Source organism: Elephas maximus, chromosome 13, assembly GCF_024166365.1.
Source record: "Elephas maximus indicus isolate mEleMax1 chromosome 13, mEleMax1 primary haplotype, whole genome shotgun sequence".
Taxonomy (NCBI): Eukaryota; Metazoa; Chordata; class Mammalia; order Proboscidea; family Elephantidae; genus Elephas; species Elephas maximus.
The window spans coordinates 62408466-62436426 of NC_064831.1; the positions used below are offsets into that span (position 1 = coordinate 62408466).

At 40.5% G+C, this 27961-nt stretch overlaps 2 protein-coding genes across 12 annotated transcripts in view; one reads left to right on the plus strand and one right to left on the minus strand.

Annotated features, from left to right (window-relative positions):
- Positions 1–4229, minus strand: part of MYO9A (myosin IXA) — a 250999-nt gene extending 246770 nt beyond the window's left edge. For 10 of the 11 annotated variants that reach the window (XM_049852703.1, XM_049852700.1, XM_049852702.1 and 7 more), the window contains exon 1: positions 3539–3627. The gene's annotated coding sequence lies outside the window, so the exon portion shown is untranslated. Of the gene's footprint in view, positions 1–3538; positions 3628–4145 lie in introns of those variants that run through there. The other variant, XM_049852694.1, reaches the window with a different exon arrangement.
- SENP8 (SUMO peptidase family member, NEDD8 specific) lies at positions 4218–27867 on the plus strand. The gene is made up of 2 exons (XM_049852704.1): positions 4218–4306; positions 22378–27867. Exon 2 carries the CDS (start codon positions 22414–22416, stop codon positions 23050–23052), a length of 639 nt encoding a protein of 212 aa, XP_049708661.1. The 5' UTR covers positions 4218–4306; positions 22378–22413; the 3' UTR covers positions 23053–27867.
- The last annotated feature ends 94 nt before the right edge of the window (positions 27868–27961 follow it).

The window sequence follows — 27961 nt, forward strand, 5'->3', positions numbered from 1 at the left end:
CAGTTTCTTAGAAATCAAGGTTTTATAACCACTAGATAATTTTGAGATACTGAAACTTATTTCAGGAGTCCCAGGGTGGCATAAGTGGTTAAGCGCTGGACTACTAACCTTAAGGTTGGTGGTTCAAACCCACCCAGAGATGCCTTGCTTCCAAAAAGTCACAGCCTTGAAAATGTTATGGAGCAGTTCTACTCTGCACACTTGGGATGACCATTAAGTCAGAATTCAACTCAATGACAACTATCAACAACAACAGTATATCAAACTAAGTTAATATAGCTAAAAATCATGCATACGAAAACTTAAAATTCCTGGAAAACCATATTTCCAAACCCTCTGCACCTGTTTGTAAACATTAAAGACTGAACAAACTTCTACAGACAGTAAAACCCAAATGATTAGGAAAGATAAATTTTATATTACTAGTTTCTACTGAGGTTTTACTTTTTTAAAAATCTAAGTACACTCCCCTTCTTCATGAACTATACAACTATTAACCAAAGAAGAAAACTGTTTTTAAAAAAAAGTCATATATTAGGCAGTGAATGTCATTGTTGATGCTTAAAGTAACATAACAAGATTTTTCAAAGAATTTATCAAATAATTCACTAGCTTACACACATTCAACTCTACCCGTACTTTAAACGTCAGGTTTCTCTCTTACACCCTTTTCTCTTCATGCCTATACCCTTTTCCCTCCAAAATCTAGAACCCAAGTTTTCATCAATCCAAACTTGATACTTAGCTTTGGCCACTAATCCTACTGACTACCAGCCATCTACATCAGAAAGAACCAATCACCCAAATTCAACGTGTCACAAATTTAAACCCCTCTATCCCTCTTCCTAACACCGTGGTGGCATAGTGGTTAAGTGCTACGGCTGCTAACCAAAAGGTCTGCAGTTCAAATCCGCCAGGCACTCCTTGGAACCTCTACGGGGCAGTTCTACTCTATCCTATAATAGGGTCGCTATGCGTTGGAATCGACTCGATGGCACTGGGTTGGGTTTTGGTTTATCCCTCTTCCTTGACAAAATAAAAATCTCACTCTGCCCTCATGTAGATCCTCACTTCAGTGAAAGAAACAAGCTAGAAACCTGGATCTAAACCTGGGTCTAACTCTCTAAGCATCTTCTCCCTAATCCCTAACCCCAAATACAATTAAATCACGGAGCCCAGTCAACACCCATCATTCAAGTCTAGACCCACCATCATCATTTGCCTGCCCTGCTGGTAGTCTTGCCTTTAGCTTTATTCTACCCTTCAATCCACCATCCTTACTGATGCCTAAGTAACCTTTTTAAAAATCAAAATCTGGTCATTTCAGTCCCCTGCTTTATGCCCTTCACCAAGTTATCTGATAAACATTATAACCATCATCAAAGCTAGTCACACCATGGAAGCTCAGAGGCTCAATAAAAAATTCAGTTGTTTTGATTTTTGGAGATGCAACACAAAAAGAATCATTAGGAAATTTTTTTCAAATCCCAAAAACTATTTAAACATATACCTACCATAACTGCTGACACATTTAAAAGAAAAGCACAAAGTATTATTTGTAGAAGCAAAAGTCTGAAAATAACCTCAAGTCCACCAAAATGAAATACTATCCAGCCATTAAATGAGACACTTCCACATGCACTGTTAAAAAGTGATCTCTAGGACCAATTAAAGGAACCCTGGTGGCACGGTGGTTAAGCAATCAGCTGTTAACCAAAAGGTCTGTAGTTCAAATCCACCAGCCGCTCCAAGAGAGACAGATGTGGCAGTCTGCTTCTGTAAAGATTATACCCTCGGAAACCGTATGAGGCAGTTCTACTCTGACCTACGGGGTTGCTATGAGTCAGAATCAACTTGACAGCAACAGTTTGTTTTTTTTGTAAGACCAATTATTAAGGAACCAAAGAACAGAGTGTATAGTATGCAACTGTTTGTGTATGGCATGTGCGTTTTTTAAGAATATAAAGTATAGGCTCAAAAAGGCTCATATCTGCTGGAAATACCAAGGAAGGCTACACAAGAAGCTGGAAATGGTGGTTGACTCTAAAAGGGAAACTGTACGACTAGAGAACAAAACGAAAAGAGAAACTTTTTACTACGTATTCTTTTGAACGTTTTGACTTTTATACCATGTCTAGTTATCATCTATAAATAATTTTAATACGATTTTCTCCCTCCCCAGCCCCGTCACACACACACAAAATAAAAACTAGTCACTACAAAGACCACTCTCTACTTCATTTTCATCCCTTCAAGGGAACTGCTTAAATATGCCAACCTTAAAATTATGCACGGATCACTTGATGCAACATTACATTTCCTTCTTGACAGCTCAGGAGTTCAACTTCAACAAACAATATTTTATTCAATGTTTTACTACTGGGGAGAAGGCCGCTGATAATGACATCAATGTACACGGCATGATTTTTGGACTTGCTCCAAGCACCAAATAGCAGGAATTTATTATAAAATTGACATTCAAATCTTTAGCGATTAAGGGAAAGTTGTAGGTCTTTATTTTCCCAGTAAATTCAAAAACATCAAAAAAAAGTCCCCTAGTCCCCTCCAAAACGGTGTGAAAGAGCCGTAAAAATCTCCAAGTAAATAACATATACAGAGGCACAGTTATGTCAATTAGTGTAACGTGATTTAATTCTTATAGAGGCCCCTAAAATGTCAGATCCGTGCTATCTCACAGATCTGGGCTATCACACGTTCTACAGAAGACAGATGAGGAGCAGCCTCTGTGACCTTGTAATTGTACACACACACCCCGTGCCCTGTGCTTCCCTCTCCCTCCCTCCTTCAGTTGCCAGCTCAAACCCTCCAAACGTAGGTCTCAGTGGGTATAAGCCCTACTGGCGGGGAATACACCAGGCTAAGCAAACTCCCCTCCGGACTCCCTGGCAAAGCCCTTCCAACTAAAGAAAGGATCACAACTGGGGAGAAAGAGAACAGATTTGCCGGAATCTGTGGGAGGGGGTAGGGAAGAGGCCGATGCCTGTGACAGCGTCTAAAGTGGGCCTGACTCCAGATCAACTGGGAGAAAAGACCATCACGAAATGCAGTGTCCTAAAGCCGTGATGGGTCAGGGAAGAGCCAGCGGACTTGGCAGTGAGCAGCTGTGAGGGGGGTCGGGGGGCGGCAGTAGCGACAGCTCTGCCTTGGAGGAGGGGGTCGCAGTGGGTTGAGGGGCGGCCGTGGCTGGGTCTCAGGGGAACTAGGATCGGGTCAGCTTATGGGATGTAACGGAGTCTGGCGGCTCCATTACGGATTCTAAGAGAGTCTGAGGGGGTGCTAGTGGGGTCTGCACAAGCGCCGCGGGGACTGGAGGGCCGGGACAGCGTCCGACCAATGGAAGATACGATGGGTGGGGTCGACCGGGGCCGAGGTCGAGTATCGGGGAGGCTCGGGGTAGACTCGCTCGCGGGGCGTCTCCGCTGCGGCGGGGCGGGGCGGGGCGGCCGTGCAGAAGCCAAGGAGCGAGACAGAGACGTGGGCTGGGCCGGGGCCTCTGGGCGGCTGGGGCGGGTCTTACCTCGGGCTCCGCCGCTGCGGCCACCACAGTCCCCTCCTCGTCGGCGGAAGCCGCGTCCCAGCCTCGGCCCCAGAGTCAGGCCGGAGGAGGCAGCTGAGGTGGAGGCCACACAGGGTCGGACGGTTTCGGGAGGCTGGGCCCGGCTGCTTCAGCGTCCCGGCGAGCGGCCGCCGCGCATCCCCCGCCCTGTCAGACAGACTCCGCCCGGGCTGGGCAGGCACATCCCCCGCCGCACCCCGCCCAGAGAGCACGCGTTGGACCGCCGCCTCGACTGCTGTCGGCCGCTCTGCGGGTGCCGCGGAGACCGCCTCCGCCGCCTCTCACCGTCCTGGTCGGACTTAGCAGCCTCAGCCAACCGCCACCGCCTACCTCGTCTGCTACGGCCCGCGCGGCCCCGACCCCGCGCACACGGCCCCGCCCCGCGCGACTCCTCGGCTGCAGGCGAGCAGGCGCGCGCGCACTTACCTCCCACGCCCCCTACTGAGCGCCCCGCCCCGCCCTGCCCCGCCCCCGAACGTGACGCCGCCGGAGTGTACTAGATGCGCGTGCGTGGACCCGCCCCATTTCTTCCGCCCCAGGCAGCCCCGCCCGAACTCTTCTTCCTCACCTTACGGCACAACTAGAGACTCTGCCTTAGCTTCTTCCCCTCTGCTAGAGGGCAATGTCGCAAGGTTGAGGAGGAAAACTCTGGGTTTGCGACTGTAGCTCTCGCTTTCCGGCCAATACAGAGGAGCTGAAGGCTGGTTGGGGTGGTGAGGCCCGAGGCAGGTAAGGAGCCGCCTCCTTCCTTCGGTTTGTTTGTGAGTTTGTCCCAGCAGAGGACCGCTTTGCCCCCCACACAGACTCTGGCGTATCCGTGCCCCCTCCCCATTCTGGCGCTGGGTTTTCAGCACCGCCCCTCATAGCGTCCGCCCCTTTCCACTACACACCCGCCCCTTCTCCCCGCATGGCCCCGCCCCGACCTCCGGTTTCAGGTCTTCATTGCCGTTCAGTCCTCAGACTTTGACTGAGTGCTGTCTGTTCCTTAAAATAAAAATAAATTTTATTTTAAGGCTGCAGAAAATCAGAGGAGAGTAAAATGGTCGCAGGTTTTTGAAGTGCCGTGTAGTATGGGACACGAAGAAAGAATCTGCAGAACAAAAATTATAATAGAAAAAAAGCACAGGATGCTCTCTGAACACAGAAGAAAAAAAAAAAAAAAACACTTGCCCAATGGAATCAGTTCCAACTCATGGTGACTGTATGTGTGTCAGAGTAGAACTGTGCTCCAAAATGTGTTCAATGGTTAATTCTTCGGAAGCAGATCGCCAGGCCTTTCTTTCCACGCGTCTCTGGGTGGACGCCAGCTGCTAACCTCCAGCCTTTGGGTCAGCAGCCGATCGAACAACCGTTTGCACTACCCAAGGTCTCCTGTTTCACTCTTCAGAAGACCATTAAAAGACTAGTGAGCACTAGCCGAACAAGGACATGAAAGAGGAGGCAGAAGCAGAGACAATAACGAGTGCAAAGGCCTATGACAGTATTCTCCTGGAAGAGTAAAAAGTTAAGAATGTTATATAGCTGGTGGACACCATACTGGTGTAAACTTCTCTTTAAGGAAGCATCTTTGTAAGGGATGAGAGAATATGGGCTACAAGAAATTTTTTTTAAGATAGGAGACTCTTGGGCATAAAAATGTATCATGGGTGGAGAAGTGGGCCAATTCAAGAGAGAACTCGTTGCCATAGATTCAGTTCCAAATCATAGCAACCCTGTAGGATAGAGTAGAGCTGGCCCATAGAGTTTCCAAGGAGTGGCTGGTGGCTCTTAACTACTGTGTCACCAGGGCTCCAATTTAAAGGAGAGAGAGGCTAATTTATAAAATCAACATTTTGATGCAGACCAAAAACCCAGTGCCGTGGAGTCGCTTCCGACTCATAGCGACCCTGTAAGACAGCGTAGAACTGCCCCGTAGAGTTTCCAAGAAGCGCCTGGTGGATTTGAATTGCCGACCCTTTGGTTAGCAGCCGTAGCACTTAACCACTGCACCACCAGGGTTTCCTTTTGATGCAGAGCACTAGTGAAATCTTTATCAGTAGGGTTTCAACCTTGTATGTACTTTATAATCACCTGGGAAGCTTTTTTTCTATTCAACCTAATACTGTTGCCCCATCCTAGACCAATTAAATTCTGAGGTAGGGTCCAGGCATCAGTTTTTGTTTGTTTAATGCTCCCCAGGTGACTCTAATGCTCAGGGTTGAGAACCACTAGACTAGAAAGAAGAGAAGTAGGGAAGAGCAGAAAGTTGGGGGAGTTGATGCTGTGAAATTTAAGATGGGGGTTATTTAATGAAAGAGAAAGTTAGGGATGGGATGAGAAACTTGAGCAGAGCAATAAAAGCTTTGAATAACTGCTCTGGGAAATGGGAGAAACAGCTGCTCCTGCCTTCCCTTTCAGAGTTCCATCCCTCTTACTTAGAGCTCCTTCAGTTACTGCCCTCTTCCTTTTCCTTTCCCTTCCATCTAGTATTTATCAGCAGGGAATCCACCCTTAGAGCTCAGCTTTATATATTCTCACAAAGACTAGAGCTAAGCCAGTTTATGCTATTCAAAGACCAAGACCAACTTACATACCTCTAAAGATTACTTACTACACACAGTACCTTGACAGTTTAGAATCTGTGTTCTATTAGTCATTCATTAATCTTTTAAGAAGTACCAACTATAAGTGAGGACTGAGATATAAAGATGTATAATATACAGCCCTAGTAGATTGAAAGAAAAAAAAAAGGTGATGTCAAATACACTCTGAATCACGGGAATCCCCAGGTGTGTCAGAGTAGGACTTGCTCCATAGAGGTTTCAATGGCTGATTTTTTGAAAGTAGATTGCCAGGTTTTTCTTCAGGATATCTCTTGGCGGACTCACAGCCAAGTGTCTTATTAACCATTTGCGCTACCCAGGTCACAAAGGATTGGGGAAAACAGGCCTTTAAACGAAGAAGAGCTCACTTGGCAGGCAGAAAAGAACAGTTAAGGCAAAGCCCAGAACAGTGCATGCTACTGTCTACTGTCTATTGTCAGCTACCATCAAGTAGGTCCCCGACTCATGGTGACCTCATGCACAACTGAGAGGAACGCTACCCAAACCTGCAGCATCCCCATGATTGATTGCATTTTGGGCCATGTAGTGCCTAGAGTATTTAATGGCTGGTTTTCGGAAGTAGATCGCCAGGCCTGTCTTTTCTTCCTAGTCCATCTTAATCTGGAATCTCTTCGGAAACCTCATCAGCACCATAGCAGTGTGCAGAGGACCACTGATAGACCGGTGGTGGCTGCACACGAGGTGCATTGACAGGGAATTGAACCAGGTCTTAACTAGGGTTAATCCCAAAACCTGTCTGTCTACTTCCAGATAAGATTACTGTTGTGTGGTATGGTCAGAGCATAGTATGGAGAGTAAGGGTGGGGCAGAGATGAAGCTTATAAAGTGGGGTGTGAACAGATTAAGAGAAGCCTAGAATTCCATGCCAAAAAGTTTAGGTTTTATATTGTAACCAATTAATAGATATAAATAATAGAGGTTCTTAACCTCTTTATGCCATGGACAGCTTTGGCATTGTGGCCTGTGGACCCTATCTCAGAATAATGTTTTTAAATGCAGGAAATAAAATATATAGAAATATAAAGGAAACCAATTTTATTGAAACCATTTTTATTTTCAAAATATTAAAGCAAATGTGTAAGTTATATATGTGCTACTTTATGGAGTATGTAATACCAAAAACCAAACCCACTGCTCTCGGGTCCACTCTGACTTATAGGAACCCTTTTTTTTTTTTATAGGACAGAGTAGAACTACCCCATAAAAAAAAAAAAAAAAAAAAAAAACCCCATAGGGTTTCCAAAAAGCGCCTGGTGGATTCAAACTGCCAACCTTTCGGTTAGCAGCCATTTAGCTATTAGCCACTATGCCACCAGGATTTCCCTAATACTTAGCAGCAGGTCTAATTATGTAAAAAAAAAAATTATGTAATTACAAAGTGATAATGAGCTTAAATAGTATCTTTGAGATATTTGTATCTCAACTTTAATGTGATGTGAAAATACCAGATTTCTAACACTAATAAAGATGTAGATATGGCTGATATGGTTTATTGCCTATACTTATAATTGAAGAAAATGCTAAATTTCAGCCAGAGATTATTGAAAATAAATGTAACTTTTTTCCCAGTCCAAGTTCATGAAACCCTTAATTTCTAGCCACAACCTTACCCATAAATCCCAGGTTTAAAAGAACCCTTGGTGTAAAAGTTTTAAGCAACAGCATGACAGATCAGATCTGTGTTTGAGAAAGGTACTAGAGAAGTGTTCACTTTCCATCCTCTCTGTTGAGGTAGAGTGGGAGAATATGGACTGGCTCTTTCTTCTCCTGTTCCTCCTGTACTTCAGTAACAAACAGTACTAATCTATAGCTGCCTAACAATCTGGGCCGGCAGTGGGAATGACCTTGTAGGTGTGTAAGTACATGGGAGCAGTCAAACCATTGACAATGGAGTTGATTCCGACTCACAGCAACCCGATAGGACAGAATAGAACTGGCTCATAGGGTTTCCGAGCCTGTAAATCTTAATGGCAGCAGACTGCCACGTTATTTTCCCGCAGAGCAGCTGGTGGATTTGAACCGCTGACCTTTGGGTTTTTGTTTGGCAGCCAGGCACTTTAACCATTGGGCCACCAGAACAGTACTAGGAAATAAATCAGGAAAAGTAGACTGAATCTATTTTTGTGGAAATCCTTAAATGCCAGACTGTAATTTGTATGTACTTAATTCGATAGACAATGGAGAGATGTTGAAATTCTTGGAGTAGAATAATGTAATTAGAGTTCTATTCAAAAAATTAGTTTTGTAGTAATGTGTAGGTTGGATTGTCAAGGGAGTTAGGAATGAAGAGACTAGACAAAGGAATAAATCACGTATTTATTTGTAGCATTTTTAAACAGTGTGTTTGCACATAGCTACCATGTGTTGAACACAGTGTTCCTAGTCCCCTAGGGCTGCTGTAACACAAGTACCACAAATGGATGGCTTTAAAGAAACAAATTTATCTTCTCAAAGTACTAGAGGCTAAAAAGTCCAAATCAGAGCCTCAGCAATGTTAATTCCTTCCCTTTTGATAGCCCAGGGTGTTTTTTGGTATTTCTTGGCTTGTGGATGATCCTCACATGATATCTGTTTTCCCTCGTGTATTTCTGTGTCTGTCCTGATCTTTTTATAACTCAGAAGTGATTAGATTTAGGATCCACCCTGCACTGGTACGGCCTCTTAACATAAGAGGAAACCCCCTTTCCAAACAGAATCACATCTGCAGGTACAAGGGTCAGAAATTCGACACATATTTGGTGGGGTGGGGAGGTACACAGTTAAATCCATAACGCAGTGAGTTATTTATGAAGTCAAGCAAATTAGGATTTTAGCTTGACCACACTTCAACAGCCTTTATTTATTAATATATGTTGTTGTTAGGTGCCTTCGAGTTGTTTCCAACTCATAGCAACACCATGCACAACAAAACGAAACACTGCCTGGTCCTGCACCATCCTCACAATCATTGCTGTGTTTGAGCCCATTGTTGCAGCCATCGTGTCAGTCCATTCCGTTAAGGATCTTTCTCTTTTTCACTGACCCTTCACTTTACCAAGCATGATGTCCTTCTCCAGGGACTGGCCCTTCCTGATAACATGTCCAAAGTAAATGAGACAAAATCTCAATATCCTCGCTTCTAAGGAGCATTCTGGCTGTACTCCCAAGACGGATTTGTTCATTCACCTGGCAGTCATGGTATATTCAATAATCGTCACCAACAGCGTAACTCAAATGCATCAATTTTGCTTCGATCTTCCTTATTCATTGTCCAGCTTTCACATGCATATGAGGCAACTGAAAATACAGTGGCTTGGGTCAGGTGCACCTTAGTCCTCTAAGTGACATCTTTGCTTTTTAACGCTTTAAAGAGGTCTTTTGCAATATGTTTTTTGATTTCTTAATTGCCGCTTCCATGGGCATTGATTGTGGGTCCAAATAAGATTGAAATCCTTGACAACTTCAGTCTTTTGTCCATTCATCATGATTGCTTATTGGTCCAGTTATGAGGGTTTTTTTCTTTATGTTGAGATGTAATCCATACTGAAGGCTGTAGTCTTTGATCTCCATCAGTAAGTGCTTCAAGTCCTCTTCACTTTGAGCAAGCAAGATTATATCATCTGCATATAACAGGTTGTTAATGAGCCTTCCTCTAATCCTGATGCCAAGTTCTTCATATAGTACAGCTTTTCAGATTATTTGCTCAGCATATAGATTGAATAAGTATGGTGAAAGGATTCAGCCCTGATGCACATCTTTACTGATTTCAACCATGCAGTATCCCCTTGTTCTGTTCCAACAACTGCCTCTTGGTCTGTGTACAGGTTCCTCATGAGCACAATTAAGTGTTCTGGAATTCCCTTTCTTCACAATATTATACATTACTGTATGTACCAGAATAAAATGTCCACTCCTATATAAAATATTTTACTCAGACTTCTCATTTAATGGCCTCCCCACACACTGTCTGCCCCCGCCATTCATTTCAGATTTCACAATTGTGTGAAGTCATTTCTCAAAACATGTCAAGCAAAGTCAATATATGTTTTACCAAGTTTATACTGAGGGAAAAAATTGTACACAATTACAGATAGAACCCTAGAGGTAGAAATGGTAGGCTGGGAATAAAATTATTTTCATGATCAATGACATGTTAGCCATTGATAGCCATGCCTAATAAACAGAGTGGGAACCCTGGGTAGCATAAACACTTACCTTGTCTGCTACCAACTGAAAGGTTGGCTGTTCAAGCCCACGCAGACATTCCTTGAAGAAAGCATGGAAGTCTACTGAAAAATCAGCCATTGAAAACCCTATGGAGTACAGTTCTCCTTTGACAGACATTGGGTCACCATGAGTCAGAGTCTATTCAATGGCAATTGGTAATAGCAGAGCAACAAACAGCCTTAGTGTTAGATGAAATCCTAAAAGACCTCTTAGTCCATCTTCCTGGCCCAAGGCAGGAATGAATGGAAATTAATAACGTTACCATATATCATCATCACACCAAATGGTCTCTCTGCTTGTAGAGTTATATTTCTCTGTGAAATATCAGTGTTAGAGGGTTAGTGTTCAAATTATTTATAAAATTCAGAAAAATATTTTGTTTATAAGAATTTTGTTTCTAGTAGTTTTGTAAAATATATTTCATATATTTACAACAATGACAAAAAAAAATTGTAGCTGCTGGGGCTGTTTATGTACAACCAAACACCTCATGAGATTTGCTTCCTTAAATTGGAGGTTTAGGGTCATGGTTTCATGGGACATCCTAGTTAATTGACCTAATAATGTGTTTAGGGCTTCACTTCTATCTCCTAGTTTGTTGCATAGTGCTTGGGGTACTAAAAACTTGCAAGTAGCCATCTAAGCACAACAGTGATCTCAGTTCACCTGGAGTGACAGAGGAAGAAGGAGAGTCATGAATAGGAGGATATGGAATGTGTGGCTAATTGGCTTCTTTGCCATGAGACCAGAAGAACTAGATGGTGCCTGGCTACCGTTTACTAAACATTTTGATCAGACATTCCATAGAAGAATCCTGATCAAAAGGAGGAAAATGCAGAACAGAATTTCAAAGTCTGATGGACTCCAGACTTTCTGGAGCCATGGAGGGTGGATGAACCCCCAAAACTTGCCCTGAGATAATCTCTAAACCTTACGCCAAAAATATCCCCTGAAATCATCTTAAAATCAAACAGTAGTTTGGCTTAAATAGTAAAAAAAAAAGTCTGCCTTGAGCATTATGATCTTTTAAGAACTATATGGGATCAAATTGCTAACAGCAACTGGAAAGATTAGATAGGAACTTCAGGGGGCAGTGAGTTTATGTCAGTGGGGGAGGAACAATTCAGGAAAGGAGGGTGAGAATGGTTGCACAACTTAAAGAATGCAATCAGTGTCACTAAATTGTACACGTAGAAACTGTTGAATTGGTGTATGTTTTCCTGTGTATATTTTCAAAATAAAAGAACTAAAATATATATATATTTCATTTCTGTATTTTTTTTTTTTTTTCCCAAGAAAAAAGCATTTGTTAAAACCACTCCAGTATGTCTGGCACTGAAGATACAGGGATGAGTACAATCTAATCTCTACCCTAGAGAGAGAGAGAGAAATCTGATTGTAATTTTTACACACCACTTAATACAAATCTCAGATTGGTGTGGGCTTAGCATTTAAAAGGAAATATTTAATTGGGGGAATTGAAGCCCACCCCCCAAAAAAAGGCTTGAACTTCCTTCCTGAAAATATTTCAGTTTATGCTGCCATGAAAAGCACATGAGGTCTTGGATATAATTATTTTTTGTGAGATTGAAAATGGAATCATACATAGAAATTGGACGTAATCTTCTGATTTTAGCAAGCATCAGATTCTTTTTAAATCTTTGTGTTTGTAGAAGAGAGAATAGAAAAACTTAAGCTATTTTTCTCCAGAGGACAGAAGTAAAACTAGTGGATTGGAACATAGTTCAACGTAAGAGTAGGAGGTATGTAATTTTTTTTTCCAAAATGGAAATAGCTGTGTTTTCTGGTTATGTGTTCATTATAAAATAAAAGAGGGAAAAAATAAAACAGTATCAAAAAGTAGAAGGAAAAAAGCAAAAAATTATTAATAATCCTACCTCTTAAAACTATAAAGTTTTGACGGATGTCATTCTTGATTATTTTTGTATATTATCATCAAATTTTTACATAACTTTCCTTTTTCACAACATATCATGAACATCTTTCTATGTTAACATATTTATGTCTACAACTTTATATTTAATAGTTGAGAAATACTCCATTGTATGGAAACCCTATTATCTAAATTTTCCAGTCCTCTTTTGAACATTAAGGTTGCTTCCAATTTTTCTGTTGTAAATATTGCTGCCATCTCGTTAAATTTTTGCATATATCCTTAATGTTTCTTTAAGGTAAATTTCTAAAAATGGAATTTCTACAAATGTAACATTTCATAAGACTTAAAATATAATGACAAATTATCCTCCTGAAAGCTTGTTTGTTTACAGTCTATCAATACTAAGAGTACCCATTTTCCTGTAATCTCTCACCCATTTCCCCATAGTCTGGGTTTTATCAGTCTTCTTCATCTTTCCTAATCTGATGGAAATGAACCTGAAAAATGAAATCTTGTTTTAACTTGGATTTTTTTGATTAGTAACTAGTAAGGCATTGAGTATCTTTTTCCAGTTATTGACCAGTTGTTTATTGTATTAGCCTCTGTTTTTTACAATGCTTTTGTTTTAGTTCTTAACATTTAAATTCTTACTCCGTCTGAAATATAATTTGATATAAGATAGGGATCTAAATTTTTTTTTAATCAAGCGATTAATAGATTGTCCCAATGCCATTTATTAAATAATCCAGCATATCCCAAACTTCAGTGCACAGACAGTAGGTGCTAATTGTACTAAAAATTCTACCGTAAAAAAGGTGCTAATTCTACTTTAAAAAAAAAAAAGTGTTCCCAGGAGATTTTTTAGAGTGGTGAAAATAATCTGCATAATACAGATTATTTGGTATGGTACAGTATGATACTAATACTATACATTGGTCAAAACCCACAAAACTTTACTGCACAGAGTGAACCTTAATACATATAAATTTTAAAAAATCAACCAGGAGTTTAGGGAGTTCCAGAATGTAATACAGACTGTGACAAAATAATTTAACTCTATTAAAAATACATGACATAATCTCATGAAAAGGGGGTGGGAGAAAAGGGATTGAACTGTCTATAGCACCATACTCAAATTAGTAAAGTTGTTTCTCATGGTAGTACAGGTTAGCCGTTATGAAACTGATGTACATGAACGATGAGACCAATTAAATAAGAAAATGGATGCCAGATGGTTGAAACCAATCTTCTCACTTTTAATACAGGGAGGCTATAGATTAGCAAAGAAGGCTAGAATAAATCCAGTGGGTACTAACTCACATCCAGCTTAATACAGATAGATAAATACAAAAATGATTATACATGAGTTATTATACATACATATATTTCCTTGTTCTTTTAGCTGAGAGTAACTAGAAGCAATAGCACCTCAGTAGCAGTGAGTACACCAAGCATCCAGATCTTGGTTTCTAATCCTATTCCCCGATCAAAGGAACTAGACTCCTTGCAGAAATGGTTGATTTTGGAGATGGGACAGAAAATATAAAAGCTGAGCCTGGAGCACCCGAGAGTGCCAGAATATAAAAAGCACTTAAAAAAGAAAAGACAGGGGCATGTCAAAAATAAAAATGTAAAAGCCAACCTGAAAGAGCTCCCAAAGGCCAAACTTAGAACAATGTGAGCTACAAAATAAATATCATTGAATTATAACCCAAAATATAAAAGATATAGTAATGAAATTAGATAGTAGATAAGAACTACTTTAGGTGAAGGGAAAGACAGCACACAATACGGGGAGGTCAGCACAATTGGACTAAACCAAAAGCAAAGAAGTTTCCTGAGTAAACTGAATGCTTCGAAGGCCAGCCTAGCAGGGGCAGTGGGGGACCATGGTTTCAGGGGACATCTAAGTCAATTGGTATAATTAAGATAATACTGTGCATCCCACTTTGAAGAGTGGCGTCTGGGGTCTTAAACACTAGCAAGTAGCCATCTAAGATGCATCAATTGGTCTCAACCCACCTGGATCAACGGAGAATGAAGAACACCAAGGACACAAGGTAATTACGAGCCCAAGAGACAGAAAGGGCCACGTGAACCAGCGACTACATCATCCTGAGACCAGAAGAACTAGATGGAGCCTGGCCACAACCGATGACTGCCCCGACAGGGAACACAACAGAGAACCCCTGAGGGAGCAGGAGAGCAGTGGGATGCAGACCCCAAATTCTCATAAGACCAGACTTAATGGTCTGACTGAGACTGGAAGGACCCCGGTGGTCATGGCCCCCAGACCTTCTGTTGCCCCAGGACAGGAACCATTGCCGAAGCCAACTCTTCAGACATGGATTGGACTGGACAATGGGTTGGAGAAGGATGCTGGTAAGGAGTGAGCTTCTTGGATCAGGTGGACACTTGAGACTATGTTGGCATCTCCTGCCTAGAGGGGCGATGAGAGGGGGGAGGGGGTCAGAAGCTGGCGAAAAGGACAGGAAAAGAGAGTGGAGGGAGGAGAGTAGTTGGGAGTGTGTAGCAAGGGTTCTTGTGCGAGAAACTGACTAGATTTGTAAACTTTCACTTAAAGCACAATAAAAATTATTTTAAAAAAAGATATAGTAATGAATCCATATTGATAGAAATAAATGATTTAATAAAATAAATGGAGGAGAAGAGACAGTAAATCTCCTGTGCAGAGGAATTCCAAACAATTTATGTAAATACTTCCCCATCAACGGGTTGGAGCTTCACTCCCCGCACACTGAGTATGTGTTGCTCTTTGTGTCCTGCTTATGAAAAGTAGAATATGAAAAGGTAACTTTACAGTAGAGAAACCTGACAAACACTACCTTGGACAGATAAATTAGCATCACCCATAATCATTCTGTTGCATGCACGTTTGATATGATGTATTGAAAATGTCACTTATTATTTGTGGCTTTCCGCCCCAAAACCTATAACACTAGTAAAAAAAAAAAAAAGGGGGGGGGGTTCTATGGTCAAATGAGTTTGGGAAAATATTGGACCAAAAAAAAGCTAAATATGTTTATTACGAAAATTCTTCCAGCCTCTAACCTGCTTGTGAGCATTCTGAATCTCCAGTAAGGTAGTATTAGGATACAGCATTTACCTAACTTACTTAACTATGTAATCTTATTTTTTTTTCTTTCAAGAAATACCTATGAAAGCCCATGGAACTGTGCTGTCCGATGCAGCTGTTTAAATTTAAATTAAATTTAGTCAGTTCCTCAGTCATAGTAGCCACATTTCAAGTGCTTAATAGCCATATGTGGCTAGTGGCTACTATATTGGACGTTGCAGATTAAAGAATATCTTCACCAAGTTCGTGGCATAGTGCTGGGGTCTTAACAGTACAATAGTTGGTCAGAGGACGGAAAGTCAGGAATAGGAGGAGGAAATGGAATGTGTGGCTAATTGCCTCTGTGAACAACTACCTCCCTTGCCATGAGAACCGAAGAACTAACTGGTGCCTTGCTATCTTTATAAAACATACAGATCAACAAGTCCATAGAAGAACCCTGATCAAAAAGGGGAGAATATAGAAAAGAATTTCAAATTCTTATGGACTCCTAGAGCCAAGGGTACTGGATAAACCCCTGAAACTATTGCCCTGAGATAATGTTTAAACCTTAAACCAAAAATACCCCCTGAAGTCTTGTTAAAACCAAACAATAGTTTAGCTTAACTGGTAAAGAATATCTGCCTTGAGCATTGTGCTCTTTTAAGATCTATCAATATGGAATCAAATTGACATCAGCAACTTGAAAGATTAGATAAGAAACTTAGGGGGCAGTGAGTTTATGTTAATGGAGGAGGAACAACTCAGAAAAGGAGGGTGAGAATGGTTACACAACTCAGTATAATCCATGTCACTGAATTGTGGAAACTGTAGAATTGGTATATGTTCTGCTGTCTATATTCTCAACAACAACAAAAATAAAATATAAAAAAATGCATGTATATCCCACAGCTACTTGTGAGCCAGGCCCCTGCACGATTTTCCATGGGAGCAGAAATTTAACAATTCTTGCACGGACAGGAAGTTTGACTAGAAGAGAGAGTAAAGACTCAACAATTCTAAGATTCTGTAAACCTAAAATTTGTATACTAAACATTGCTTTGCAGAACTTTTGTATCATATTGAGATCTGTACTTCATTATTCATTCATTTATTCTATTATTATTTATTGAGTACCTCCCTGATGAGCACTGTTTTAGGCCCCAGGACTAGTACGATAAACAAGACAGACAAGGTCCCTTGATTTCCCTTATTCTCATGGAGCTTATATTCTTGTTCCAGAGAGAGAAGGAATTAACCAACAAGCAAATAATTTTTTAAAAAACTATCAGATAGTCGTGATTGCTATACAAGGAATTAAAATTAGAGGATGTCATAGAGAGTGACTGGGTAACCTCTTTATACTGGTTATCAGGGAAAATCTCTGTGAATGAGTGACATTTAAGCTGAGATCACACAGAAGGCGCCAACCCCAGAAGATCCAGGCAGAGAGAATAGCTAGTACACCAGATCTCAGGAGGGAAAAAGTGTGGCATGTTGAGGAAGAAAAAGAACCTTGGTTTGATTAGAACTTAGTGAAGCAGAGGGACAGCAGTAACAGGAGCTGTGGTTGAAGAGGTAGCTGGGGCCATATAATTATGTAAGCTTTTTTGCAATTTTTTTTAAGTGTGGTATTACAACTGGAAAGTTGTAAGCAGGAGACAGACATGACTTTACTCTTTTAAACATCTACTCTGACACAGCTGTATGGAGAATTAATTGGAGGGGGCCTATAGTGGAAATAAGGAGACCTGTTAGACTAGGTCAAGACAAGAAATGATGGGTTTGATTAAGATGATAATAGTGAAGGCGGGAAGCACTGGACAAATTCAGAACATTTGGCTATAGAATCAACAGAATTTGTTATGGATTAGATGTGAGCTGTGAAGAAAATAGAAAACTCTAGGATGTTGTCTGTATTTCATTATACAGTGCTAAGTTCAATTTCAGGTCTGATTGATTCAGGTACAGTTGTCATGCAGGAGACACTAATATATTTTTACCAAAGGAATGAATTTGCTTTAATAAATGGATTGCTGCTATATACATTTAAACTACTAAAGCACAAGGTTGTGCTTATATCTTTGTTAAATATTAGGAAGTCAGGTTCCTGAGTATTAGGGGGTTATGTTACAAGCACTTCAGTTATGGACAATAATTAGACTCTTCCCACCAAAGTATCCAAGCAGGCAGAGTAAAGTGAATGAAGCAGAGAAAATTGCCTGCCATGGGCACAAAAGTTCTATGAAAATGTCATATTTTATTTTTTTTAATTCATGTTTATTTTGCATTTTATTCTACAATATGGCCATGTTTACATTAATTTATAATATTGCAGGTTACCAGTTAAATTGCTTGCATCTTTCCCCTCCAAAGCTAGTGAAATTGAGGCCCTAAGAAGATGCGCTCTGATTAGCCTGTGTTTTTGTTTTTTATTTTTTACTTTTGTTAATACCTAATGGCACCCAGCCATGTATCCATTTTGAGAAACACAGAGCTTATCTGTGAGCGTGTGGTGCAGTTCGATACAGTTTGAAACAGTAGCCAAAAGAGGTAAGAGGGGAGCTGTACTTAAAAACTGCTGACTTCTATAATCTTCATTTAAAATGTGAGTAGAACTGCTGCATTTTGTAATGTATTTCAAAAACAGCCGAGTAAGGCTATCTCTTTTTTTTAAAGAGCCATTACAGAACAGTTAGGGGGGAAAGGAGTTAAATTCACAATTTGGGATGGTATGTTTTCCACTGGAGTCCCTGGATGATGCAGACGATTAAAGCACTTGGCTGCTAATCAAAAGATCGATGGTTCAAGTCCACCCAGAGGCAGATTGAGTTCATCTAGAGGTACCTCAGAAGAAAGGCCTGGTGATCTACTGAAAAATCAGCCATCCAAAGCCCTAAGGAGTACAGTCCTCGGATACACATAGGATGGCTGTGAGTTGGCATCAACTCAACAGCAGCTTTTTTTATGTTTTCTTTTGGGTCTTACCAGTCGCTGGCTGGCAGAAACGCTTTGCACTTTACTGCAAACCTAAAGAAGCCCTGGTGACACAGTGATTAAGACCCCAGCTGCTAACCAAAAGGTCAGCAGTTCAAATCCACCAGCTGCTCCTTGGAAACCCAATGGGACAGTTCTCTTCTGTCCTGTAGGGTCACTATGAGTTAGAATGCACCCGACAGCAACGAGTTACCAACCTCAAGGTGGGCAGTTCCAACCCACCTAGTGGTACCATGGACAAAAGACCTGGTGATCTGCTTCTGTATGCTTCTGTAAGGATTTCAGCCAAGAAACCCCTGTGGAGTAGTTCTACTCCAACATATGGGGTCACCATGATAGTAATAAAATCAACAGCAATGAGTTTGGTGTGTGTGTTTTTTGTTTGTTTTTTAACTTTTTGGCTTGACCAAAAGCTAGTTTAGTTCCATTTACTTTAAATTTTGGGGGGTTAAACTTTTGCAACCATGCCACAGGGAATAGGATCGGGGCCTTGACTGACTGTGTGGTGGATATTTTAAAAGTAAACAAGTAAAACACAAAACACTGTTTTCTACAGAGACTCTTGATTCTGCCTGTGGGCACTCACTCCAAGGTGAGATGAGTGCCTCTTAAAACAGTCCTCTCCTTGTCACCTTGTCGGTTCCTGTGGGCTCCTGTCCCTTCCTGGATTGGCTGTCAAGTTGAGGGTCTCATTTTACCTGGAAGCATAGAGTAGCAGATCTTCAGATATTTGCCAAACAGTACAGTCTAGCACCCCCACTGTGCAGTATTTGCAGTTTTTGTTAAAAGCGTGGAGGATAGATATTGTATTCAGGGAGGCTTGCATGAGGCACATACAGTCATTCTGCTTTCATATGCACTTGCTCTTAGATCAAGTCAAATCAGCAGCAAGCTGAGTACAGTCACCCCTCGGTATCTACAGGGGATTGGTTCCCAGACCCCACAGATACCAACATTTGAGAATGATCAAGTCTGTTACATAAAATGGCACAGTATTTGCATTATAACCTATGTACATCCTCTGGATACTTTAAATCATCTCTAGATTGCCTATAATATGTAGTACAACAGAAATGCTGTAAATAGTTGTTATAATATATTGTCCAGCAGTAGCACTCAACGCTCCAGTAGCCTTTGAGAGATTGCTTTGACCACTTAGTTGCTTTTTAGGAGCCATTTTTTCACAGAAACAAAGGGTGCACACAACACAAGTAGCAAAAACAAGAGGCGAGGGGAACAACACTCAAAGGAGTGCCAGAGAGAGACTGACGATCTGGGAAATGGCAGGAGGCTACAGCAGGCTATGCCTACACATCACTTCCTTCACATGGATTCAGCATAGTGCTCAGCGCATGGAAAATGCCAGTTTTGCTTTTGGGAACTTTCTTTTTTTGTACCCTGAATATTTTCAATCCATGATTGGTTGAATCCGTGGATGCCAAATCCCAAACCTGCAGATACAGAGGGCCGACTGTACCTAACCAAACCAGACACACTGCCATCAAGTCGATTCTGACTCATAATAACCTTATAGGACAGAATAGAACTGCCACATAAAGTTTTCTAGGCTGTAATCTTTACAGAAGCAGATCCTGCTCCCATGGAGCAGCTGGGTAGGTTTGAACCACCAGTCTCTTGGTTAGCAGCCAAATGCCTGACCCTTACTCTACCAGGGCTCCTCACTTGGTATATAAACTTACTGCTGTGGAGTTGATTCTGACTCATAGCATCCCTATAGGGACAGGGTAAAACTTCCCCATAGGGTTTCCAAGGCCATCATCTTTATGGAAGCAGACTGCCAGTCTTTCTCCTGTGAAGCGGCTAGTGGGTTTGAACCACCAACCTTTCAGTTAGAGAGCACCTTAACCACTGTACCACTAGGGCTTCAGCAGGGCTCCCGCTGAGTACTCAGCCTCCACAAAATAGCTTTTACTAGATTGCTGTGTGCACTCATTTGCCATCAGGCTAGGTATTAAAGGTCATTGTAAGAAACAATCCTATGTAACTATTGCATTTATCGTAAGGCTATTGTGGGACATTATTCATCATGACATACTGTGTCTTCTTTTATCAAGATTGCTTGAGGAAAAACTGCCTGATGTTAACACAGAGATTGTTTTTACTTCTGTGCAGACCCTTTTTTACCTTGTGAGCGTTGTGAATGTTTAACTGAATTCTCTGGTTAGTTGCCAGAAAGCTTAGAGCCAAATCTGTGGCCCATCCGTAACAAATGTGCTCTATGCCTCATCGACTTCATTCCTGGCTCCAATTTATGTGTCTGCTCTAGTTATTCTTTCTGCTTAAGAAAATCTCAATTCATGCCATCGTATTTTGTGTATATATTTTTTTCTCATACGCAGCCTTAAATTGTTTCCGAAGTAGTTCAGATTGTGCTATACTGTACTACGTGCATATAAAACCATCTTCAGTGCTTCTTAGTTACCTCATTTACTTTCGCTTTTTATCTTCAGGGATATTTTATTTTTCTGTATAGGTTTTGCAGGGTTTTCATTACATGAAAACAGTTCTGTCACAAAATTTTACTGTTTTAATAGTGTAACCAAGTGTTAAAATAACTGGTCTAATGGCTATAGTTGATTAGAATGATATAATTCTAGCCCAGTCTCTTAAAAGCAGTGTTACTGTTTTTTTTTTTTTTTTTTTTTTTTACAGTATGCTTTGTTTTGTACTGTCCATTCACATGTGACAGTTTTTGCTGTGTGGTTATAGAAACGTTGTGCTGCCAAGTCAGTGCATAGCAGTTAACTCTGTCTGGTAGTCTCCAATGTTGCATTATCTTCTACCTCCTTTAGACTTCTTGTCTTTGCACCCTGCCTTGGGTGATGGGAGGCATATTGATCTCGTCATACAACTCGTGTTGTTTCTGCTTTAAGTTACTCCTGCTTTTGTCTGCACAAGGTAATGTGAATGAGTATCTGTTTCCAAACCTCACTGGTGTTGATTGGCTTGGAGCGCTCCCAGATTTTCCAGTTTATTTTACTAGTATCATCCAAATGATAACATGGTGATTATTTGTACAACATTTTAAACTCTTTTAGTACCTTTGAGAAAAATTATTTGGCCTTCTGTACAACTATTGGAGGTACATAAGGAAGGCATAAACCTTTTTATACTCTTTTAGTACCTTTGAGAAAAATTATTTGGCCTTCTGTACAACTATTGGAGGTACATAAGGAAGGCATAAACCTTTTATACGGATGTCAAAAACAAGCCCAAAATCATTTAAATGATTGGCTCAAGATGATAGCAACAAATCAGCAGTAGAACTAGGGCTCGACCCTGGTCTCTTAATTCCTATGCCATACTACCTTTCAATGCCAAAAGAATTTCTTACTTATACTATCAACATTACATAATCTTTATCTTATCCTTTGAGGTTAAAGATATGAAATGGATGAAATAATCCCCAGTGCTCATAGCTGGGCAGAATCAGTAATGAATCTCATTTGTATTACTCTCATGACTTTCTGTTCTTGAATTTATGGTTCCTTTTAACTGTAACTCTAATCACTGTCACTTTCCATTATGGAATGAGGAAGCAATATTTCATCTTTCTCCTGAAAATTAAAGTTGAAATGGAAACTATTTCCCTTGGTAATTAGTAACTTTTTTCTTGAGATTCTTTGAAAATTCATTTTTAATACAAAAATAATTTGCCATTGTTACGAGTATTCATTAAAGGGCCAAATATACAGTTAATGCTATGGTTTTTGGTAAAACATTAGCTATGATTTTAACCATTCTCTGCATTGAAAGAGAAAATTAAATGCTTATTGTTTCAGCATGGAAATTTTCCAGTTTTCACTCTAACTAATTGTTCACACAGTACATAAGCTAGGATTCCTTGAGTGTTTACTCTTAACTAGGCATTATTGCTAAGCACTTTACAATTATATTTAATCTTTACCAAAACCTTGTAGAGTAGCTGCTGTTTATGATCCTCATTTTATGGACAGGCATCAGCTTCAACAGTAAATATTATCTTCTGCCTCTCCTTCAGCTTCTAGAATTTTGGAGCAACCCTGGACAGTAGAGGATGGACCCTGTGGTCTTGAGTTACATGGACAGTTTACTGCGGCAATCAGATGTCTCCCTGTTGGATCCTCCAAGCTGGCTCAATGACCACATTATTGGGTTTGCCTTTGAGTACTTTGCTAACAGTCAATTTCGTGACTGCTGTGACCAAGTCTGCTTCATCAGCCCTGAAGTCACCCAGTTCATCAAGTGTACTAGCAACCCAGCGGAGATGGCCATGTTCCTTGAACCCCTGGCCCTCCCCCACAAGAAAGTGGTGTTTTTAGCCATCAATGATAACTCCAACCAGGCAGCTGGAGGAACCCACTGGAGTTTGTTGGTTTATCTCCAAGATAAAAATAGCTTTTCCCATTACGATTCCCACAGCAGGAGCAACTCAGCACATGCAAAGCAGGTAGCACAGAAACTGGAGGCTTTCTTAGGCAGAAAAGGAGACAGACTGGCCTTTGTGGAGGAGAAAGCCCCTGCTCAACAAAACAGCTATGACTGTGGGATGTATGTGATATGTAACACTGAGGCCTTGTGTCAGAACTTCTTTAGGCAACAGCCAGAAGCACTACTGCAGTTACTCACCCCTGCATACATCACAAAGAAGAGGGGAGAATGGAAAGATCTCATTACCAGACTTGCTAAAAATTAACTGTTGAGGCATATCTGTGGCTTTTGAAGTCATCTCTTTCTGCCAGTCTCCATTTGTTGGATGACTGCAGTCTCAGTGCCTGAGGGAAGGTGCCTGGTAGAGGAAAACTCTAGTATTCTTACTTTTTTCTGGAGGAATGTCATCTTCTGCATTATCCTAATGGACAGTTTCACTTTAATCCTCACTTGGGAGCATTATGTTCTGTGAAAATGTCTTGAAGTAATGCATCAAAACCTTAAAACCAACTTATCTTAACATTTATTACATACAAGTTTCAGCTAAGACTTTTCTTTTCCTGTTGGTATCAAATTAATTCCCTGTTGGTCTCCTGTATTCACATTGGCCTGTTCCAAAGAAAAGCAAATGAAAAATATGTGAAATCCAGAGGAATGAACGTTAGTGAAAAGAGACTGACAACTGAAATGCAAGAAGAAAACTATAGAAGAACCAAAAACCTATTGTAAATGCAGCATATCTAAAGACATAAGTGGCTGGAAGCAGATAAACACCTAACTTCATTCAGGACATAAGTATTATTCAGTTCCGTGCTATCTCCTTCCACTTGCCTTCTATCTGCTTAACTGGCTGTCAGCTTAGCCTCTGCAAGTACTTGATAAACATGATGTTAGACCTTCTTCCCCCATCTAATTCCTAGAACGCATTAAGAAAGGAGAAATCTTGAGTAACTGCAAAATAAATGGCTGTCGTGGACCTTTTAGTTTATGCAGAGATTTGCCACTCTGGATTGGTAACAGCTTTTGCTTGCTTTGTCTGTTATCCATGCACTCACTCCATCCTTATACCCAAAGTTCTATGATTCTAAAACTCATAGCTGCTAACTGCCAAAGGTTACCTGTTATTTCATGTAAATATTCTGCTTTCCTCTCCTCTCTGTCCTTAATCTGGCAGGATCATTTTCAGGTGTGTCAGGGTGTTTCAGGACTATTATTATATCTGAAATTTACAGTCTTAAAGTTGGTTTGTTTTTGAGATCGAAAGAGAAAAAAATGACCTTTCTCAACCCTTATACTTAATTCAAAATGCAGACAATGTAATTTGAAAAATGTGGAACCAAGAGTAAAAAATGCTATCAGTGAAAATACTGATGTGTTTTTCAGAGTTGTTTCAAATAACTAACAAATGATATATCAGGTATACACATTAATTCTATTCCCAGTAAGAATCTGACTGCAGTGCAGGTGAGACTTGAAAACCAAAGATTAGCTTCAGCTACCTCCCTAGCCTGACCCTGCCCCCAGCCCTCATGGCTCAAAATAACCTCACCACCAAGTAACCACGAAAGCAGTAACTAAGTTCCTTTTAGCCAGAGAGGGAAAACACAGTAAGTGTAGATAAACACAGGTTATATAGCAGGCCTGAGTGACACAAGAGTTGGAACTAGAAGTCACAACAAAAAGCTACAAAGTTTCTAAACGAAGTCAGTATGTTATGGATAAAAAGGAGGCCTAATGGGGACAGGTGGGGACAGGAACAAGATTAGGAACTAACAATCAGCCATAGAGGTGAAATAGGGAGGGAGGGACAGAAAGGAGTGACACAGGTTGGTGATAGGCCAGGAGTGTAGGTAAAGATAAGAAAGTAATACTATTTCAGTAACTGTTGACTTAGCCAGCTAGTCTAGACAATGAAAGAATCAAATCCTTTCCAGGATAAATTGCGATCTTTCTGATAAGGCAAAGTGTGTTTGCTTAAGTATGAGTATCTCTCATTTTAGAGTTAATATATCAGAGAGCAATCTTTTAACTTCCTAAGATTTGCCCCAGAAATAAATTATCTATTTAACTAAGCTAGTAAGTCTTAAAAAAACAAAACAAAAGTTTCCTTTTCCAGATACACAGGACGATATTGGACTGTGTCACAGGTTAGTCTCCTTCTCTAAAACTTTGATATGCCATCTGTAAGTATTAGCATTATAAATGCCAGGCGAATGTAAGAATTGACTTGTAATGTTTCACTAGCTACTGTAATAGCCCATAATGTATGCATCTGCTTGGCCATCCAGCACCGATGTTACATGATACAAGATAGGAAAAAGATCTTTTGCTGGGTGTTATGCCCCCTTCTCTTTTAGAATCAAAAGGATCCAGTCTGTAAAATTCAGCTTCAAAATATTCAAAAGGAAAGGGTAATGAGCGGATATTAAACACTGAACCACCTGCTTTCAAATATCCTTTTGTATTATCCCATAAGTATATTCACATTAGTCCAACCTGTGTCTTAATACAGCATTCAAAAGGTCACCATACATAAACCCAGCTGTAGATGGTGGTCAAAACTAAAAATAATTATCAGTGGGTTTTCTATTTCATGCTGTCTAAACCACAGATATTTCCATCCTTTGGCTAGGTATCTGTTGAAGTCCCTAAGCACTGGCTCCTTAATCAGATGAGAATAATTTAAAAATCGTAAGTGGATTATTATTTCTGATACACATGCTCTCCCCACTTATCAACACAGGTTCCAAAGACCAGGTCGTCACGTGAAATCAGCATTATGCAAAAATGCAGGATGACTGCATCGTCATATAACTGCCCAATTACATCATTACATAACTGCCAAACCACTGAGAATCATGGCCCAGCCAAATTGACACGAAACCTTAACCATCACAGCCAGCATTACTCTTGCCTCCCACCTCGGTGTTTGTTACTGCCAGACATACGTCATTAATGTGCAAAATAGTCGGTAGATTTTTTACTATTGTTGTAAACAGGAAATGTAGGATAATGAGATAGTTGATAAGGAGAAGGCGTATTCCTTATTTTTATATTATGCTGTAATTTTTACTATATCCGTATTGACCATATGTTTTATAATATGGTATTCCATCGAAATGGCAAACTAGAATCTCTCAGTCACAAGGTTATTTACTGATGTTGAAAGAACTTTTCCTTCTACCACTAAAAATACGAAAGGAGAAAATATTTACAGACAGTTACATGCTGTGGTATTGGAAAAAGTGTGAATTTTTTAACCAAACCCAAGCTCTATTCCTTATAAATTTATAGTCTTGGGCAAGTTTGAGATTCAATATCCTCATCTGCAAAAGGAAGACAGTAGTTTATTTAAGAGGTATAAGGATGGAGGGAGTACCTGGGTGGCATGAACAGTTAAACACTCTGCCACTAACCAGAAAGGTTGGAGGTTCAAATCCACCTGGATGCACCTCGGAAGAAAGGCCTGGCATTCTGCTTCCAGAGACTCAACCATTGAGAACCCTATGGAGCGTGGTTCTACTCTGACTCAGGTGGCGTCACCCTGAGTTAGAATCGACTCAACAGCAACTGGTTCATAAGGATTAAGATACCATGTGGAAAGCGTATAATAGATACTAAAGTAAACCACATTTCCCTTCAGTGCTACTGCCTAGTTCCATTTAAGACTAACAGCGAGTTTGAAAACTTAGCCTTACATTGCCATGCAGCTGAACAGCTGTGCGTTAAAAAAAAAAAAAATGGCTTCATTAATACTGTCATGTACAAAAGAGAAACCGGAGGATGGTAAAGAATATAAAATGTATTAGCAACAACTAACCTTTATCTCACTCTGTACTGTGCAGGATGCTTTTTACATACATTATTTCATTTGAGTCTAGATAAGAAACAAACTCAGAGAAGCTAAATCACAAATGATAGGGCCAAGACTCAAATGCAGGGCCTGACTCAGCATCTCATACTTTTTTTACTTACTCCACTCCCTGTCTCCCAGAAAATAATGGAAAGAGCTCCATTCTTGAATATTTTAAATGTAATCTCCCCTCACTTTCTAAATTTTATAAATTCACCTGGTATATTACAGGAAACAGTAGTGAGAAATTGTCAGCTCGATTACCTGCTGGGTAGCAGGACTTACACAGTAATGGGCTTTGTTTCATACATTGTCACGTTTGGATCACCTCCTTACATCAATCTACTGATCTAATAAGGCATTTTAAAAGCCCTGCATTTTACTTCCTGTGTTAAAATCACCTTTCAGATTTCTTATATATGAAAGAGGTGAAGTAGGACAAGAATGGCAGCCTGGGAAATCTCACCAAAAAGAGAGAGGGCTCAAAGGAATTGCATCAAATAAGCATGATCTCTGAACAAAAGTGTAAAGATTAATATCTAAGTCCCAAAATGAGGCAGATAAAATTCCACTAAGGAAAAATCAAGTCCTGATGGCACTTAAATGAAGTTTTCTTACGTAGGGAAGAACTGAACATGCCAGAGTGCCAAAGGAAGAGGTGGCCATCTTCAGTATCAACGGTAGGGAAGAGTTATCATCACTCTGGAAGAAAACTCAGATCCTGAAGTTTGTGTTAAAAGACAAGATAAGAGCTACCTCCTTGATCTTTTTCCCTCCATGTATTCAAACCAAGCAGCCAGTGTTTAGAAGGTAACCCTTTCCCCATGATGCTAGCTCAGACCAGGTTTTCTCCACCACTGCTCCCTCCATCTTCAATCCTCAAACCTGCAAAGCCTTCACTTCCTCCCTTCCTCTCCTGCTTCAGAGAGAAAAAAGAAGCTACCAAACAGGAACTCCTTCAACTTTTCTGACACCAGATCTGTAAACCTACCTGTATTTGCCCCCATCCATGAACCTTCCTCACTCCCTAGCTAAAGCTAATAATCCCTCTACCTGTGCACAGGGATCTTGTGCACACAATTCCCCCACACCCACACATCATCATAAACCTCTCTCTACTGGCCCCTCAGCATTTAAATGTGTTAAATCTCCCCCATTCTTTAAAAATAAGTGAAAATACGACCCCATGTTTCCTTTAAATATTGACTTTTTGATTTCCTCCCCTTTGCAGCCAGTTCTACAGTGTCTGTAGTCAGTGTCATCTAACCTTCCCAATTCTCAATTTAATGTGAATTCTGCCCCACCACTCTACAAAAAAAAA